The following is a 16,369-nucleotide window of genomic DNA, read 5'->3' as shown; positions in this document are numbered from 1 at the left end:
TGCAGCCTTTGGTTGGGTTTCTTTTCATGCATGAATCCTTTTGAGTAGATTTGCAGTAGGCACTTGGATATAAATGACAGGATAAAAATAGAGCTCTAGAAGCTGCTATTTTCTGACCTTCCTGTCAATATTCTTTGCCCTAACTGTTGGAAGTGAGAGATGGTTGGATCTCAGGAGCATGCTCTTGGTATCTTTTTAAATAGGGGAAATTTTGTGTGTGTCAGTCTTCCACAATTCCCATGTTTCACAGCACCTCCATGATGAGGTGTGAATTGCAGTGTGGTAACTCACGACACCCCCACCCCCCAGTTCCTTAATTTTGTGACAAATTATTATTTGTTGCTCTTATGGTCTTTGGACTCAATTCTATCCCCAGTTGGAATGACTGAGAGAACTGAAAAACAATAAATTGACCTTGCAAGATTCTGTTTAAAATTGTTTGTTATTTGTCTGTTTGTTATGTCCCTTTCCTGTGAGAAAGGCATATAGAGGGTGAAAAACTAATGTTTTGTGTATTATTCTAATACCTTATGCCTCCCTCAACAATACCACAAGCAGCATCAAGGATCAATAGTATTCCCCAGATTTACAACAAAGAAAAAAGAAAACCCTGTATGGATCTGAATTGGGTGAACATTTTGTCCCTGTTGAAACCTTCCTTGTTACTAAGCAAGACTGTGTTTTTTCATCATACCTACAGTGGAAGACAGGAGTGCCTGGCGTGCTCTGGTCCATGGGGTCACGAAGAGTCGGACACGACTAAGCAACAACAACAACACACTGTGGAAAGTTTGCTAATCCTGCTTTTGGGGTCAATGAGACCCAATTGCATCTGCAAACGTTTGCAACCAACACCCTCACATCAGCAGGTGGCCACATTTAATAGCTACTTTAAGTCAATGATACTTTGCTGACATTTTTCTTTGTTCATTGAAATCTTTGCAAAATGTGTTGGGGCACAGTGTCACAGGCCTTGTTCAAAATAACCAGGTCCTCATTTTGTCACCCTTTGTGAGTGGATTAGCAGTTTATGTTGAGCCAACTTAAACTGAAGCGTGTATTCACTAATACAAAATACAGCATTTTTTGCTATTAGGCCTTGGAGAACAACCACTATATAGTGCTATTGATGTGGAGATTTGGGTGCATTGTATCAACATCACTTAGCCACGAAACAGCGAACACCACTGAATTCTACACGGTGATCCTAGAAACCACTAAGCAAAACACATCTGCTGTATAAAAACCACAGCATTTCAATTAGCAGCATTGGGGTAGAGTCTTTAATGCCTATGCATTTCTAAAATAATGGGATAAAAAGTTATTTTTCATGGGTTTCACAGCAGTATCATGTCCAAATTATGACTTTGCTTATATTAGTCTGGAATGTTTTCCCTCTGAATGTTTCCTCAAAGCCATTGGAACTGGAGGCCTTACTTCCACAATTTTTGTTTTCTAGCAAAACAGATGTGTGTCATTGCCTACGTGCTCATGCTGGGAAGCAGCCAGGAGAGCCATGGGTCTGACAGCTTGGCTGCTATTGCTTGGGGCTGTCACACTGTGCACAGTGAAATTTAAAACCTCAAGTGCTCCTGGGAAACTAGTGTCTGCTTCCATGGCTATCATGCAGAAAACAAAAAGGCATTGCCTATAAGCCCTGGGGGGTCAGCCATTTTTTCACATGCAGTCCCCCTGGCAATGGGAATGACGAATTTTCAGGGGCATTTGACCTGTGAACTCCGAGGATGATGTGGTAGCAGGCTGGCAGTGGCAGATGAGCTGATGGCTTGCTTTCAAAAGTTTCTTAAAAAGACTCATCACTCTTCCCTATATCCATCATCTGCTGGTTTCTAGGTAGTTTGTGGACATCTGAACTAGGGGCTCTGGGTTTGGGCCCCAAACTCAAGTCCAATTGGAGTCACTGCCTCAGAGCTATTTTGTATCTTGGCTCCCCCATGAGTGGACCTGGACAGCCTATGTTGTTGGCCCTCAAGTGTTCCTTCTGTTCAAAATAGGGTCCCTGTTTGTTTGTTTGTTTTTGAAGTTGCTGAGTAGTGGCTTAGTTTGTTCTCTTGCTGGTTCAAGTGCAATGAAAAGTTCGAGTAATCGAGCATATTGTATTACTTATATGATGTTAGCCGCTCTGAGCCCGGCTCCGGCCGGGGTACAAATAATTTATTATTGTTGTTATGATTATGGGGTACAAATAAAAATGTGTTGCTGTTGTTATTTATTTATTACTTTACAACCATTAATTGCTGACTCACTGCTTCCCCTCCCTGTAGCCCCCTCCCCGTAGCCCCCTCCATATCATTAAAAGCTGTATGACTGGCAGAAGTGCATCAGATGCATCTTTCCCCGTCTCTGCATTTCTGCGTTGGGAAATGATGCACATGTTACTTTCCAAATAAACCTTTGTATTCAACCTCAAACTTGCTAGTCAGTTACAAGCAAGAATGCATTGCTAGCAAGAATGCACTGCTGTGTTCTTGTTCAGCATATAAATCTCTGGCGTTTTTCAGGTTTGCCGCTGATTAGATGTCCACAACCTTTTTTTAAAAAAAGTCAGGTATTATTTGGTGTAATGCACTCCTTCTGTAGGTTGTATTCCTGTTACAACCCATCCCTTTCTCAGTGTTTGAAACTCCCATTGTTCTAGGCACATTTTGCGACAGGGAAATTCATTAGGGCAAGCAGTTTCTGAGCTCTGGGTGCAGTACTGTGCCTAAGATTTCAGAGTAAAACTGCAGTGGAAGGAAAGGAGGACCTTTTTCTGCCTCCCCATTTCCAGCTACCCTCTGAAGACTGGAGAAGAGACCCTCTTAAGATTATTAGGGGGTGGGCAGGGGAAGGACTGGACCATGTGAAAAATGAACATAATATTTTAGCTGTAATTAATTGTATTCTTCTTATAAAAATGTGCGCCTAAATATTCTGTTGTTTAAGGTGCCATTTAGCTCCTAGCTTTAATATCTCAGTTTCTAACACTGCCATTTCTATACACTGAGCAGGAAAGGGTCATGAGTTTAAAAATGTATGCCCATATCAATTTATCTCTAGTGGTTTTGGAATCATAACAGAGTTGTTCTTATGCATTTTAGGTGAGCTGCACAAGTATTTGGCAAGAAAATTCTTTGATGTCTTTCTCCTTTTCTGACTTAACTGAAATAGCAAGTACAACGAGAGAGAAAGTGGAAATGACTATTGTGTGAGGGATTAATTAATCAAGAGCTCTTCTGGTTTGTGTATAGTTCACTTTAAAGTCCAAACATCTACTAGCTTATCTTACTAATTAGTAGGCTGATTGCATGTTGAGTTATCATCTTTGCTCAAGTCATGACCACCTGTTTCCTGAACTGATGAACCCATGTTATGATTTCTGCTGCTTAGAAAGGAGTACACCGTTTTAATGATAAATGGAAACCTACATTTGAGTTGACATAAGGGATACCTTGGCAGATCATTGTGAAAAAGTAATGTGGTTTTATTATTTTTGATAAACTATATACCACAAAACTTAGCACTCACAAACATTTGATGAAACCTTCATATAAAATGTAAGACTGTCATTGTGCAACCCCTGTTGGAAGATTCGTAGTACCTCATAACGAACATGGACTTACATGAAGTCAGAGTGGTGTCAGGTATTGGGTAGCAAACAAAGAAGGCAGGTTGCACAACACCAGTGACCATGGCATGGGCGTGAGAAGAGAGGAATATTGATGGGGAAAGTGGTGGTTTAAACAGCAAAAGTTTTAGTAAATCAGGGAGGATGGACGTAGAGGAAAATGGCAGTTTTAAACACCAGCAGAGGTTTGAGTCAATCAGGGATGGAGTAAAACTGAGAGGAAAAAAGTGACAATTTTAAACAATGGCAAAATTTTTGAGTAGAGGCAATATGGGGTGACACTAAGGAGGTGGAATAAGTGTCTTTGGATATAAATAATAATCTATTCAGATTCAGTTTATTGCCAGTTACTTAAAAAACAGCCATAAAAATTATTGCTTCATTTCTGAATCGTGCAAGGGCTGAACTGAGTGCATCAGAACTTAAACTCTATGGAACATTTCTGAGTGAACCTTTCATACTGAATTAAATAATTAGCAAAGTATGACATCTTGAAGAAAGCAGTCTCCTCCCTGTTTCTTGTTAAATGCAGATATTGGGATTGTGATGATAGCAAGCCACTGAAGCTCTTCATTGTGGTGGTACTCTCTGAAGCACAGTAAGTGGGTTTAGTTAAAGATCTACAGGGTCAGCTGGTATACATGAGCATGTTTGTCTTGGCACCTGTGGAGTCTGATTTACAGTTGCTGCCAGTGCCATGAGGCTCCTTTTAATTTATACCAGCTGGTTATCCAGCATTCTGAACTCAAAACGAGTAGTGACTATTTCAGTAAAAAGGTCAGAATTTATGCATGGACGAAATCTGTGTAAAGGTATATTTGCCCCCACTGAGATTACTTGGTGGCACTTTTTTCACTAATCTCATTTTTCAAAAGTGTTAAATATGTTCCCACATAGAATAATATATTGCTTTAATATTAAAGGACTTTTTTTGCAAGGAGATGATGAAAAATTTGCCATGATTTTTTGTTTTGTTTTTAAGGGTATGGGGTTTTTTTAATAAAAAAAATGGTCATGGGTGCTCCCTTGTGAGAGCTGCGAGCTCTGTGGGTGGGCTATGTGTAATTTTGCCCCACTTTTTGATGGAAGCTTCAGTTGGGGACATAGAAGCAGCACTCTCCTCTCTGCTACCTGTAAATACATGTTTGTGTATTTGGTGGGTGGGCTACTGATCCTGGAAATAGCACATAGTTATTGGAACTAGTAGCCATTGATAGCATTATTCTCCATGAATTTGCCCAACCCTTGCTTTAAAGTTTTATGAATTGATGGCCACCACCATATATTGTGAAAGAATTCCATAATTTAACTCTGTGCTATGTGAAGAAGGGAAATTTCCTAAAACAGCAAGTGATGAATGCTAATATTTTCTTTTTATTGTTTCTCCCAAAGGTGGAATTCCATTATTGTTGTACTAAACCCTTCCACTATTTCCCTGAATTAAATCTCAGCCCTCTTAATGGATATATCAGTTAGATCAGGGCTTGTCAACCTGGTCCCTACCGCCCACTAGTGGATGTTTCAGCATTCTAGGTGGGCGGTAGGGGGTTCACCGCACAAGTTGAATCCTCCTTCCATCAAGCATTGGTGGGCAGTAAAGAAATTTTCCCATCAAGAAAGATGCATTAGTGGGCGGTAGGTATAAAAAGGTTGACTACCCCTGAGTTAGATTATAATGGCTTTGCTCCAGAGGAATATGTAATCATTCCTTTTGCTGCATGTAAATTTAAACAGATTAGAACAGAGCATTCCAAACTGTGTGTCGCGACATGTTCGTGCGTTGACTGCAGTGTGTGGGTGTGTTGTGCGAATGCTCCCCACGATCCTCCTGGGGCTGGAAAGGGGTTAGTTTAATCTCCTTTTTGCTGGTAAAACTGAATTAGTGTGTCGCGAAATAATGCATGTTTAAAAAGTGTGTCACCAACATGAAAAGTTCGGAAAGCTCTGGATTAGAATAATAAATTCTGCAAGAAGAATTCTCTCTATCTTAACATGCTTTGGAAATATATTGCCATGCACAATTCTGCCCATACTGGCAAGACTGAATTTATCTTTGTTTGTTTCCAGGCATTTTTACCCAGTTTTTCTATTTTTAAAACAATTGCTTAAAGTGGCTTTATATCGGCCTTAACATTAAGCTGAATTGGGGCATGCATTCTGGTGACCAGTTAGAAAGCTAGGATCCTTGCTTTATTGTAGCAGTGGTTTTCATAGGATTGTCAAATGACCGGGGGGGGGGGGGGGAGGACCCTGACTTCTTCCTTCCTTCACTTTTAATGACTTTACTCTGCTAGGACCTATAACTCCCCTATCCTGGTTACAGTACTTCATATATCCTCTCACACACCATTATTGCATATGGGCAATAATACAACAGAGCTATAATAAGAATACTACCCCCCCTCTTCCTTTATCCTCCCCCCCCCCCCATTCCACATCTCTCCTTCCAGTATTCAGGCAGGTCATTTAAAGTGTCTGGCGTCTTTTGCAGAAAGGAATCAAAATTCACCATTCCTGCTTGACATACAGTTTGAGCCTGTTTCCTTCTTGTAATATTTGTTGAAAAACAATGCAGCGCATTATTCTGTAAAGTGTTGCTCCCTTGAAGGGAACTTCATTTGTGCTAAACGGCAAGTTATGCAGCTTATGATTTCTTGCTTCTTCCAGGGATCCCCATGAGGGCTTTTTTAAAAAAATAATAATCTGCCCCTATGTGCAGTTTCTCATTTGTTCCCAAATCCTATAAGTATTCTTATGTGATAAGAAGACAAAGTATATTTGGAAACCTGTGTCCACTTGCAAATGCCTTTGTTGGCTGCTAGGCTAAAATAGGTAGCGGAGTGAGGGGACAAGTTAACTGTCTTTGCTCATTAAGAAAAGGGGCCTTTATCATCATCATCATCATCATCCGCAGCCTGACAAAGTCTGATTTCTCCTATGTGGCTGGGTCAATACTTAAATAACCCAACCACATTAGTGCAATCAGAATGTATAGGTCTTTCCCATGGAATTGACACTAGAATGTTAATGTGTGATGTTCAGTCCTGTTGTCTGGACTTGCATAATTATGTCCGCTCAATTTATAATTTAAATGTTGCCTCAGATGCTTTTGAAGCTGTTTCTGTGATGATCAAAATAGGTCCATTACAAGAATGAGAGTAGTGAAATGGTAACACTGGTCTACTGTTACTAAACATTAACAAAAGATGTCAGCTTTAGTTTACCACCTCTTAATTTCTCCAAGGAATTATTTTTGAGATTTAAACGTGATTTTCAGTTATGAGATATATTATTGATTTAAGTGAGGATAGTTACGTTTTTGTGAAAATAAATAAAAATATCTATTCCTGCACTGACACCTCTGCATTTGGCTTACCCTACGAGAAAAGGCTGAATGTGGTAGGCCTCATAACAGTTCAACATCTGCCATGCCGTTAGATTGAAGCTGGCTTTTTTCCTTCTCTTAATTCCCCCCCCCCCCATATTTTTGCCATACAGAACAGCCCAGAGACACATATTTATTGATATACTGAAACTTCTGCTTGATTCAGTGTCTCACTGACCAATATTCTTAAAGGGAAAATACAATAATGACAATGAAAAAAAATGTTCTGTGGCTTTATGTATATTATTTTTGCGCAATACCGACCATAAAAAATTAAAACTTTGAACTGTCTGCTGTTTTGCCCCACTGTACAATTAACTTATTTCTTGTTTGTGAAGAAAAGGTTGACTTAGAATTGCTGCTACAGGAGAAGCACTAGTATACTGGGATCTACTCACATAATTCTATGTGGGTTAAGCTGTGTGTATGTTTTGATTAAATGAATGTTGCTTTCCAACATGTAGAAAAAGAAAATGAAAATTGATAAAGCCTGATTTGGGTTCATATGTTTGCATGATTTTTGTGTGTGAGTATTTGCACAACTTTTGACTACAGCTAACACTTTGGCTTCAATCCCAAGACCTCCTTGCATGTGCAGAGGTTGTTTGCACATGAAAGAAACTTGTTTTGGATTTCTCCTTTCCAGTTGTAACCCCATCACGCCCGCTTGATGAAAAGTTTCTACAGTAGCAGTACTGAGCACTGCAGTCAGTAGAGAGATAAAAGGATGATCCTGTTGTGCATACGGCCTTTAGATTAAAAGCTTTGAGTACTAATAATGTGTTAAATGCATTTTGAGGCACAAATCACTTTAGGAGAAAGCTTTATTTAATTATCTTGGTGGGTGATTCAGTTTTCCAATTTCTCTAATAAGCCACAGGGCTTAATAACAACTCTTCTGAATTCATACAATAAATTTGTGATAAAGCTCACTGTGAAGTCATATATTTTCTCCAAATCATAATGCCATCCTTGCTTATGGTTTGGTCACTTCTGTTCTTTGGACTACAACCTAGCATTGATTATTGACCTGCTAGGTATTGAGCATACAGTGGTGCCTCGCAAGACTAAATTAATCCGTTCCGCGAGTATCTTCGTCTAGCGGTTTTTTCGTCTTGCGAAGCAACCCTATTAGCAGCTTAGTGGATTAGCGCTATTAGCGGTTTAGCGGCTATTAAAGGCTTAGCGGCTTAGCAGATTAGCTGCTAAAAGGCTATTAAAGGCTTAGCGGCTTAGAAAAAGGGGGGGGGAAGCGGAAAAAAAATCTCAAGACTCGCAAGACATTTTTGTCTTGCGAAGCAAGCCCATAGGGAAATTCGTCCTGCGAAGCGCATTGAAAATGGAAAACCCTTTCGTCTAGCGGGTTTTCCGTCTTGCGAGGCATTCGTCTTGCGGGGCACCACTGTAATTGAATGTTCCTAGACACAGATGAGTATCTTCAATGGTTAGTGTAAAAGTCTCATCATTAGAAATTATGGAAGGTCAATTTACAGGGCTGCCCTGACACTTGAAAGTTTGTCCTTGCAAAAACAGCTCAATCAAAATGTTATCTTCCCGGTACTTTGTCTACACATGGGGAACTCAGATGAATTTTCTTATAGCAAATCTTAATAGCAAATTCCAACCCTACGATCACAGAAAATACAGTCAGCTGCTTGCTCTAGCCCAGGGGTCAGCAAACTTTTTCAGTGGGGGGCCGGTCCACTGTCCCTCAGACCTTGTGGGGGCCGGACTATATTTTGAAGAAAAAAATTGAACAAATTCCTATGCCCCACAAATAACCCAGAGATGCATTTTAAATAAAAGGACACATTCTACTCATGTAAAAACACGCTGATTCCCGGAACTTCTGTGGGCCAGATTTAGAAGGCAATGGGGACAGATCTGGCCCCCGGGCCTTAGTTTGCCTACCCATGCTCTAGCCATTAATTATTAAATGAGAGTCAAAATTACCTGTGTTTTTAATTGGTTGTTTGTGGATTTTGTTATATTCTCATTTTAAAGGGCATAATCTGTGTGCAGGTATATTGTCTTTTCCTTTTCCTTTTGCTGCAGTCACCTTGATAACCCTACACTGTGGATGGTAATGATAATAAGTTAGTTTATTAATCACTTCTGTATTAAGGCTGTCTAATAAATTTACAAAATGTAAGAGCTTAAGCATAAAATACAATAAAAGAAAAATGCATTTCAATGTAGATCATATTAATGTAATGGAAATGCAACGTATGTCAATACACTGGTCAGTTGATTGTGCAATCATTTCCCTGAAATATTAGCATTAATCCACTTTCCCCCCTGCATTTCTCTCTTTCTCTCTACAGCATGTGCATTCCGCTACAATGGACTCTCATTTGTCTACCTCATCTACCTGCTACTCATTCCTCTTTTTTCGGAACCTACGAAAACAACAATGCAAGGTAAGCCTGTTTCTGGCTTTTAAAAAAGGTGCAGATAGATGCAACTGATGTGAAAAATTAAGTTGCTACAGAAACCCTTTTTTAAAAAAAATAGTGGACTATATATCTGAGAGAGAAATGAAACTATGGACAAACCAAACACTTCAGTAAGTAATTACAGTTTGATTAATCCAGTTTCTTTGGATGGTATTCAATTAAGTTTTACTCATAGTATATCCATTGAAATGAATGAACAAGACTTATTTAAATGGCACTTTTTGCCTTTAAATTCTGTTGAATAAGCAAAATATTCATGTATTTTTGAACTAAAGGGCAGGATTCACTGGACAAGACTCATCAGCAGAAGCCCTGAGTAAATGACTTCTGTTTGTGCAATGAAGTTTTCCCTTCTCCTCCTTCCACACCTCTGAAATTGGGTTGTAGGTGGGAGGCTGAGAGAACCCTCAGAACTGTGCAGGGAGCGGGGGACTGTTCCATCTGGCAAGCTGAAATACATGACATTGAATTATACCCCCGTTTCCTTTTCCACACTTTATGTTGTGTGCGCTGCCTTTCACTAAGAATCAAGGTACAAATGCTGTTTCTAAAACTTAATTACTTTAGTTCTTGTACTTTTTAAACCCCCCATTGGCTTAACTCTGCATGTTCATGTCTAAGGTAGAAAATAATACAGTGGTACCTCGGGTTAAGTACCGTATTTTTCGTTCCATAGGACGCTCCGTCCCATAGGACGCACCTACTTTTTTGGGGGGAAATAAAGGAAAATTTTTTTCCCGTTATTTCCCCCCCAAAACCAGGTCGGGGAACAGTGGGATGGCGGCGCTGCGCCTCCCCCTTGTCCCCCGAGCTTGTGGGGCTGGCCGATGTCTGCCCGGCCTGAGGGGCGCTCTGCTTCAGGGCGCCCCATGAGCCGGACGGCAGGCTGCAGACACCTGCGCGAAGCACGGGGCGTCCTCCGGAGGGCGCCCCGTGCTCCGCGCTGCAGACTGCCGCCCGCAAGCCTTGCGCTCCCGGGGCAGATCCCCCGGGTGGCAAGGCTTGCCGACACCTGCGCGAAGCACGGGGCGTCCTCCGGAGGGCGCCCCGTGCTCCGCGCTGCAGGCTGCCGCCCGCAAGCCATGCGCGCCCGGGGGGATCTCCCCCCGGGCACGCAAGGCTTGCGGACACCTGCGCGAAGCATGGGGCGTCCTCCGGAGGGCTCCCCGTGCTCCGCGCTGCAGGCTGCCGCCCGCAAGCCTTGCGTGCCCGGGGGAACTCCCCCCGGGTACGCAAGGCTTGCAGATAGCTTCCTGGAGCCTGGAGAGCGAGAGGTGTCGGTGCGCACCGATGCCTCTCGCTCTCCAGGCTTCAGTGAAAGCCTGCATTCGCCCCATAGGACGCACACACATTTCCCCTTCATTTTTGGAGGGGAAAAAGTGCGTCCTATAGAGCGAAAAATACGGTACTTAATTTGTTCCGGAGGTCCGTTCTTAACCTGAAACTGTTCTTAACCTGAAGCACCACCTTAGCTAATGGGGCCTCCTGCTGCTGCTGTGCCGCCAGAGCACAATTTTTGTTCTCATCCTGAAGCAAAGTTCTTAACCTGAAGCACTATTTCTGGGTTAGCGGAGTCTGTAACCTGAAGCGTATGTAACCCGAGGTACCACTGTAATTGTCTTTCAGCATAACACTGGATTAAACAAATAAACAAAACTTATTAAGGTCTTTGTTTAACTCACATGCACTCTTTGAGAAAGTATTGGAAGCTGACAGGCATTGCACACTGTATGTGTTTGCACACAGTCTACTATAGTAGTGAAGATTTGCTCAATTTCTTTTAATAACCTTTGTGGGACAGGCCCTGTCCTAGAGCACTCCCCACACTGCCAAACTCGGAAGCAGCAGCAAGAGAATTCAGCCTTGAGAGATATAGAATAGGATCATGCAGTCCATCCATGATATTTCACTCATGGGGGAAACCTATACTTCTCCTTTTTTGACAATATATTTAAGAAGACCGATGTGAAGGGGGAAACAGTGTATTATTCTTTGTGTGCTTTGAAAAGTTCCTATAATAAATGTGTGGACTTAGTTCCTGGTGAGCTTTTGCAAGTAAAATACAGAAGTGAAAAATGAAAGTTTCTATGTGTTAGAAATTCACAGTGTTGCTAAATCTGTCAGACACTTTTTATTACAGAAAAATTAGAAGAACGGAGCAAAAAACAAAGCAAAAATCCAACAGTAAATGTCTAGATGTTGGCTAAAGTGTCTCTTAAAATGGTAAATATGACAGATGAGTGGCTAGATTGAGCACCTTAAGGGGAATATGGGTGCAGTTTTCTGATTCAAAATCTTTTTATGGTCTTCATTTTATGTGATTTCTTTTCTGGACCTTTCTGGACCTGGAAGGATGATTGACATCCTAAACACTGCAGTTCTCTGTAAGCAAAACACTACTAATGTTTGACAGCCATCCTTAATCTTCTAGCTCAGAATTTTAATACAGTACTATTTTCTTTTAATGTTTTATACTGGCTAACTTTACTTTCAGATAATCCATCTGGGCAATGCTCATCAGTGTTGAGGGACAGCTTTCATTTCTCTAGAAAGCTGTGGGCCAGATATCACTCATTAGTTACCGTGGTAACTTGGCGTCCACTCTTAACAGGAAGTCGCAGGCAGCAGCAATTTTAGTTTTTATCATAGAAGGAATATGCGCCACCCAAGCTTTCTGGTTCCTAATATCCCTTCAAGGGGAAGGGATTCAAAATCCAGTTTCAGCCCATTGTACCAGATTGTCTAGTGAATACTGCTAGATCTGAACTTTTGTGCATCTGACTTGGTATTTTCAATGTCTTCTGTAGTGCCACATTTTGGGTGGAAAATGAGCATTCTTACTACAGTGGTACCTAATTCGTTCTGGAGGTCTGTTCTTAACCTGAAACCATTCTTAACCTGAGGTACCACTTTAGCTAATAGGGCCTCCCGCTGCCGCCACGCCACCTGTGCACGATTTCTGTTCTTATCCTGAGGTAAAGTTCTTAACCTGAGGTACTACTTTCGGGTTAGCGGAGTCTGTAACCCAAAGCGTTTGTAACCCGAGGTGTTTGTAACCTGAGGTACCACTGTATATTCAAAGTAGCTCTCTAGCCAAAGGTGAATTGTACCCAATTACCTTCCCAATCCTAGGCAAGCCCTTGAAGAGCTTGTCTGAGGTACAGGGTGGGAGTCTAGTTGCAATAAAGTTATAAACTGAAACAAAAAAAGCAGCTGGTTCCTGGCAGGGGGCCCCAGCCTCCTTAACCCTCCAAGGCAAGAATACCCTACTCTCCACCCCCTGCACATGCCTGTTCCTAGATACACTGCCAGTGTTTTTACATACTTTCTTTGCAGAAGCTCAAAGCTATTTTAATCTAATAACAATCCTGTGGATAGGGACGTGGGTGGTGCTGTGGGTTAAACCACAGAGCCTAGGACTTGCAGATCAGAAGGTTGGCGGTTCGAATCCCCGCGACGGGGTGAGCTCCCATTGCTCAGTCCCTGCTTCTGCCAACCTAGCAGTTCAAAAGCACGTCAAAGTGCAAGTAGATAAATAGGTACTGCTCCGGTGGGAAGGTAAACGGTGTTTCCATGCGCTGCTGTGGTTCGCCAGAAGCAGCTCATTCATGCTGGCCACATGACCTGGAAGCTGTACGCCGGCTCCCTCGGCCAATAAAGCGAGATAAGCACCGCAACCCCAGAGTCAGTCACGACTGGACGTAATGGTCAGGGGTCCCTTTACCTTTAATCCTGTGGATAGGATTACACTGGAAGTTAGTGACTTGCCTAGGGTAACCTAGTAAACTTTTTAGCTAAGGTTTGAACCTGCGTTTATTGCATCCAAATTAATATTACAGTCACTATTATCTCACTGCTTGTGTGACGAACTGTGATTTGGTCCTGGTTTTATGCTGCAGACTGTGTCAGAGATACTTGTGTGAAAACAGTTATTGTGAAGTCTTCCCATACATGTGTGTGCTTTTATAAACACATGAGCACACACATTCTGTCTGTCTCAAAGGGAACAGGAAGTGGGGTTATTTGTTATTGTTATTTCTGAAGTTGCCATACCTCAGTGGTGAATCACAGTCAAAGGTTCACAAAGCAAACTTGCTGTAAAATAAATGAGGGAGGAAACACTGCTTTCTACCTTCCTGACGTCCTGTGCTTTTCTGCATGCTTCTGTTTAGCCTTTGCACTATTTTTATCCCCATCACTCACTAGTTTATTCGGGTAACTAGGCTTTATACAGTTCACTTAATTTAATTTAATTCTTCCTTAAGTTATTTCTTTTTCCTCCAGTCTGATGTAGATTTTGGAAGGTGATGATTTCCCTGGGCTACTTAATGTTAAAACTGTTCTTCGTTGATCTTCACTTTTTCTCTTCCTTCCTGTGCCATTTTGTTCTTCTACAAACAGCTGTTTCTCCTCTTATTTTCCATTGCACCTGGATTTCTCATTTGCGTGCATGAATTTCCCTGTCTTCCTATTTACTTGCAACACTTCTCACATATGAAAACTACAGATCTGGCTGATTTAAAGAGTTTAAATACTCTGAGTTCTGTATTTTAATATTAGTATTTGAAACTGCTATTTCACTAATATTATAAAGGTAATAAGCAGTAAAACATACTGTTATTCATCTCAATATGATCAAAGGAAAGTATCCCTTCCTGTAAAACCTTGTTCCTAAAAGTCCCCTAGGCTGAGTGTTTGTGAATATGTTCTAGTGCAGGAGTAGCCAATGTGGCAATCTCCAGATGTGTTGGACTACAAATTTCATCACCTCCAGCTGTTATGACCAAAACCAGGGATGATGAGAGTTGTAGTACACAACACCTGGAGGGCACCACACTGGCTTTCCCTACCCTAGTGAGCTCACATTTACAGTGTTGCCTGTTTCACCTTTCAGTGATCAAAGAAGAAAAGTCACAAAAATAGATCTAGCCACCCAGTAGAACAAATAATATCTATGAACATGGTGAGAGAGGAAGAAATCAATCTGTTGTCAAACTATGTTGTTTCCACCCACAAAATAAAGCCATTCCTCTTCAAACATTCTGTCAAATTAAATATCTATCTATCTTTATGGCGGTGATGTGGAATAGAGTGGAATGGTGAGCAAAGACTGCAGAATATAATTTTCTTCCAGATAAATCCCAGTTGCTGAAGTAGTAATTGATTTAAGGGCAGATCTTCAAAAGTTTGCTTCACCCTGAATCTTTAATTCACATACTCTCAAATTGCAAACCAACAGTGGAATAAAAATTACCACCAGGGGCAATTCACTTCACATTCAGCCCATATTTTTTATCACAGGTTCCGCTTTTAGGCAGCACAAAAGTCAGTTTCCCCTGTAAGTTTATATCTTACAGAAAAACAAGATGGAGATGAGGCAGTGAAGTCACCCCGGCCTTCTTAATTGCTTTCATAGTAGTACCTCAAATATTTGGGTAATTATTATTATTTAAATAAGAGTTGGCAAAGCTCAAGTCTGCCTGAAAGCCTCTCAGATAAGCCTCAGTCCATTCTGTGTATGTTTGTGTAGAGTTGTTACTCAGTGGTGTGGGAATGGTTCGTGTTCAGAGGTGTGTGTTCTTCACAATTGAGGTGTTCCATACCTGAGTGGTAGCAGTATGGTAGTTTTGAAAAACAACACTTTTCAAAAATGGGTATGAAAAAATACTTTAAATGAATGTATGCTTTTATAGCAGTGATTCTTAAAAACGGATGTGGACCTTTTTAGGAAACTGTGAACAGTTTTCAGGGAAGGTTTAAGCTTTCTGTCCATCTTTTCCCAGTGATTTTACAAGATGCAATGTGTCATCATATGGGTCCATTACACAGAGCTGACATGCTCAATGAGGTAGACTGAAGCAGCTGCCTTGGGCTTTGGAATCCTATGGAACAGCAGCCCATGGGCACCTTATCCTCCCCTGCCACGCAACCCCAGTAAGCTAGTCTTTGCCAGGGGCTGCCACTGCCAATACACAGTAGATTGTGTGTGATATCACTACAGATGCTAACCTACGCTATCAGCAATAAGGCCATCATCTCTATGTGTATGATGAGAAGCATTTTCTGTTTTATTTTTACAGGGAAAGATTGATAGTACACAGCAACTAGTTATGTCCCCAGTAGCTGTGCAGCAGCTTAGATCGTACTGATAACACATGAAGGGCTCTTTGTATTTCATTTATCTAAAAAAGCAAAGAAAAGGAAGACCTATCATTTGCATTTCAGTTAATTGTGCTGTGTTGGAAGGAGTCTGGATTGTGTGCAGGGGATGGTAGCATACTCAAGGGTGAGCAAAGGGGGAAGTTAATGTGGCTTGTTGGCATTTTTAGATATTGAAAAATAAAATGGTAGCAGACGCAGAACTACGTACATCTGTTTTTCATTAGAACACTTTGTTGGGCCTCCCCTTTAAATAGTACTCTAGTTTAAACAATTGTGTTTTATTATGTCATCATAAAAAGCGGGGAGGGTGATCCACTACATCATTAGGTATATATTTTTGTTATTACGCTCAACATAAAGGCAAGATGCATTCCACTGTAAACTCTGCCAGGTTTTTAGTTCTTTCAAAAAAGTAGTTGCAGCCGTTTCCCATTATCTGGCTGTTGATATGGCCTTGCTGAAGAATATGCAAGAGTGTCTGGATTGACCATGTAGACAGTACTGTAGCTAGCCAGGAACATGTCTGAAGGAGCTCTTTAAAAGGGCTCAGTACACTATTGGCAAGCAAGCTGAACTGTGACAATGCCACCATTTGTTGTCGCACTGCTTTCAGTGCCATAAATCTCTTCACTGTTAGAAGACTGTCTAGTTGGTGCTAGTTGAAATTTGTCTGCTGTGGTAAACTTCCTTCCTCTTAAATAAATAAATAGACTATATTTATTCACAGCTTATTTCTCT

General features: G+C 41.2%; 1 protein-coding gene across 8 annotated transcripts in view; it reads left to right on the top strand.

The window, feature by feature from the left end:
* The window catches only part of PIEZO2 (piezo type mechanosensitive ion channel component 2), a 215,677-nt gene that overhangs the window by 28,785 nt on the left and 170,523 nt on the right, over positions 1 to 16,369 (top strand). For all 8 annotated transcript variants that reach the window (XM_081014068.1, XM_081014067.1, XM_081014063.1 and 5 more), the window contains exon 2: positions 9,338 to 9,433. In XM_081014068.1, the coding sequence (XP_080870194.1) occupies positions 9,338 to 9,433 (96 nt within the window). The remainder of the gene's footprint in view (positions 1 to 9,337; positions 9,434 to 16,369) is intronic.

This window comes from Podarcis pityusensis (genome assembly GCF_964106645.2).
Source record: "Podarcis pityusensis genome assembly, chromosome: 7".
In the NCBI taxonomy this organism is placed as follows: domain Eukaryota; kingdom Metazoa; phylum Chordata; class Lepidosauria; order Squamata; family Lacertidae; genus Podarcis; species Podarcis pityusensis.
The sequence above is the reverse complement of the archived record's forward strand: the minus strand, read 5'-3'. Positions and strand labels throughout refer to the sequence as shown.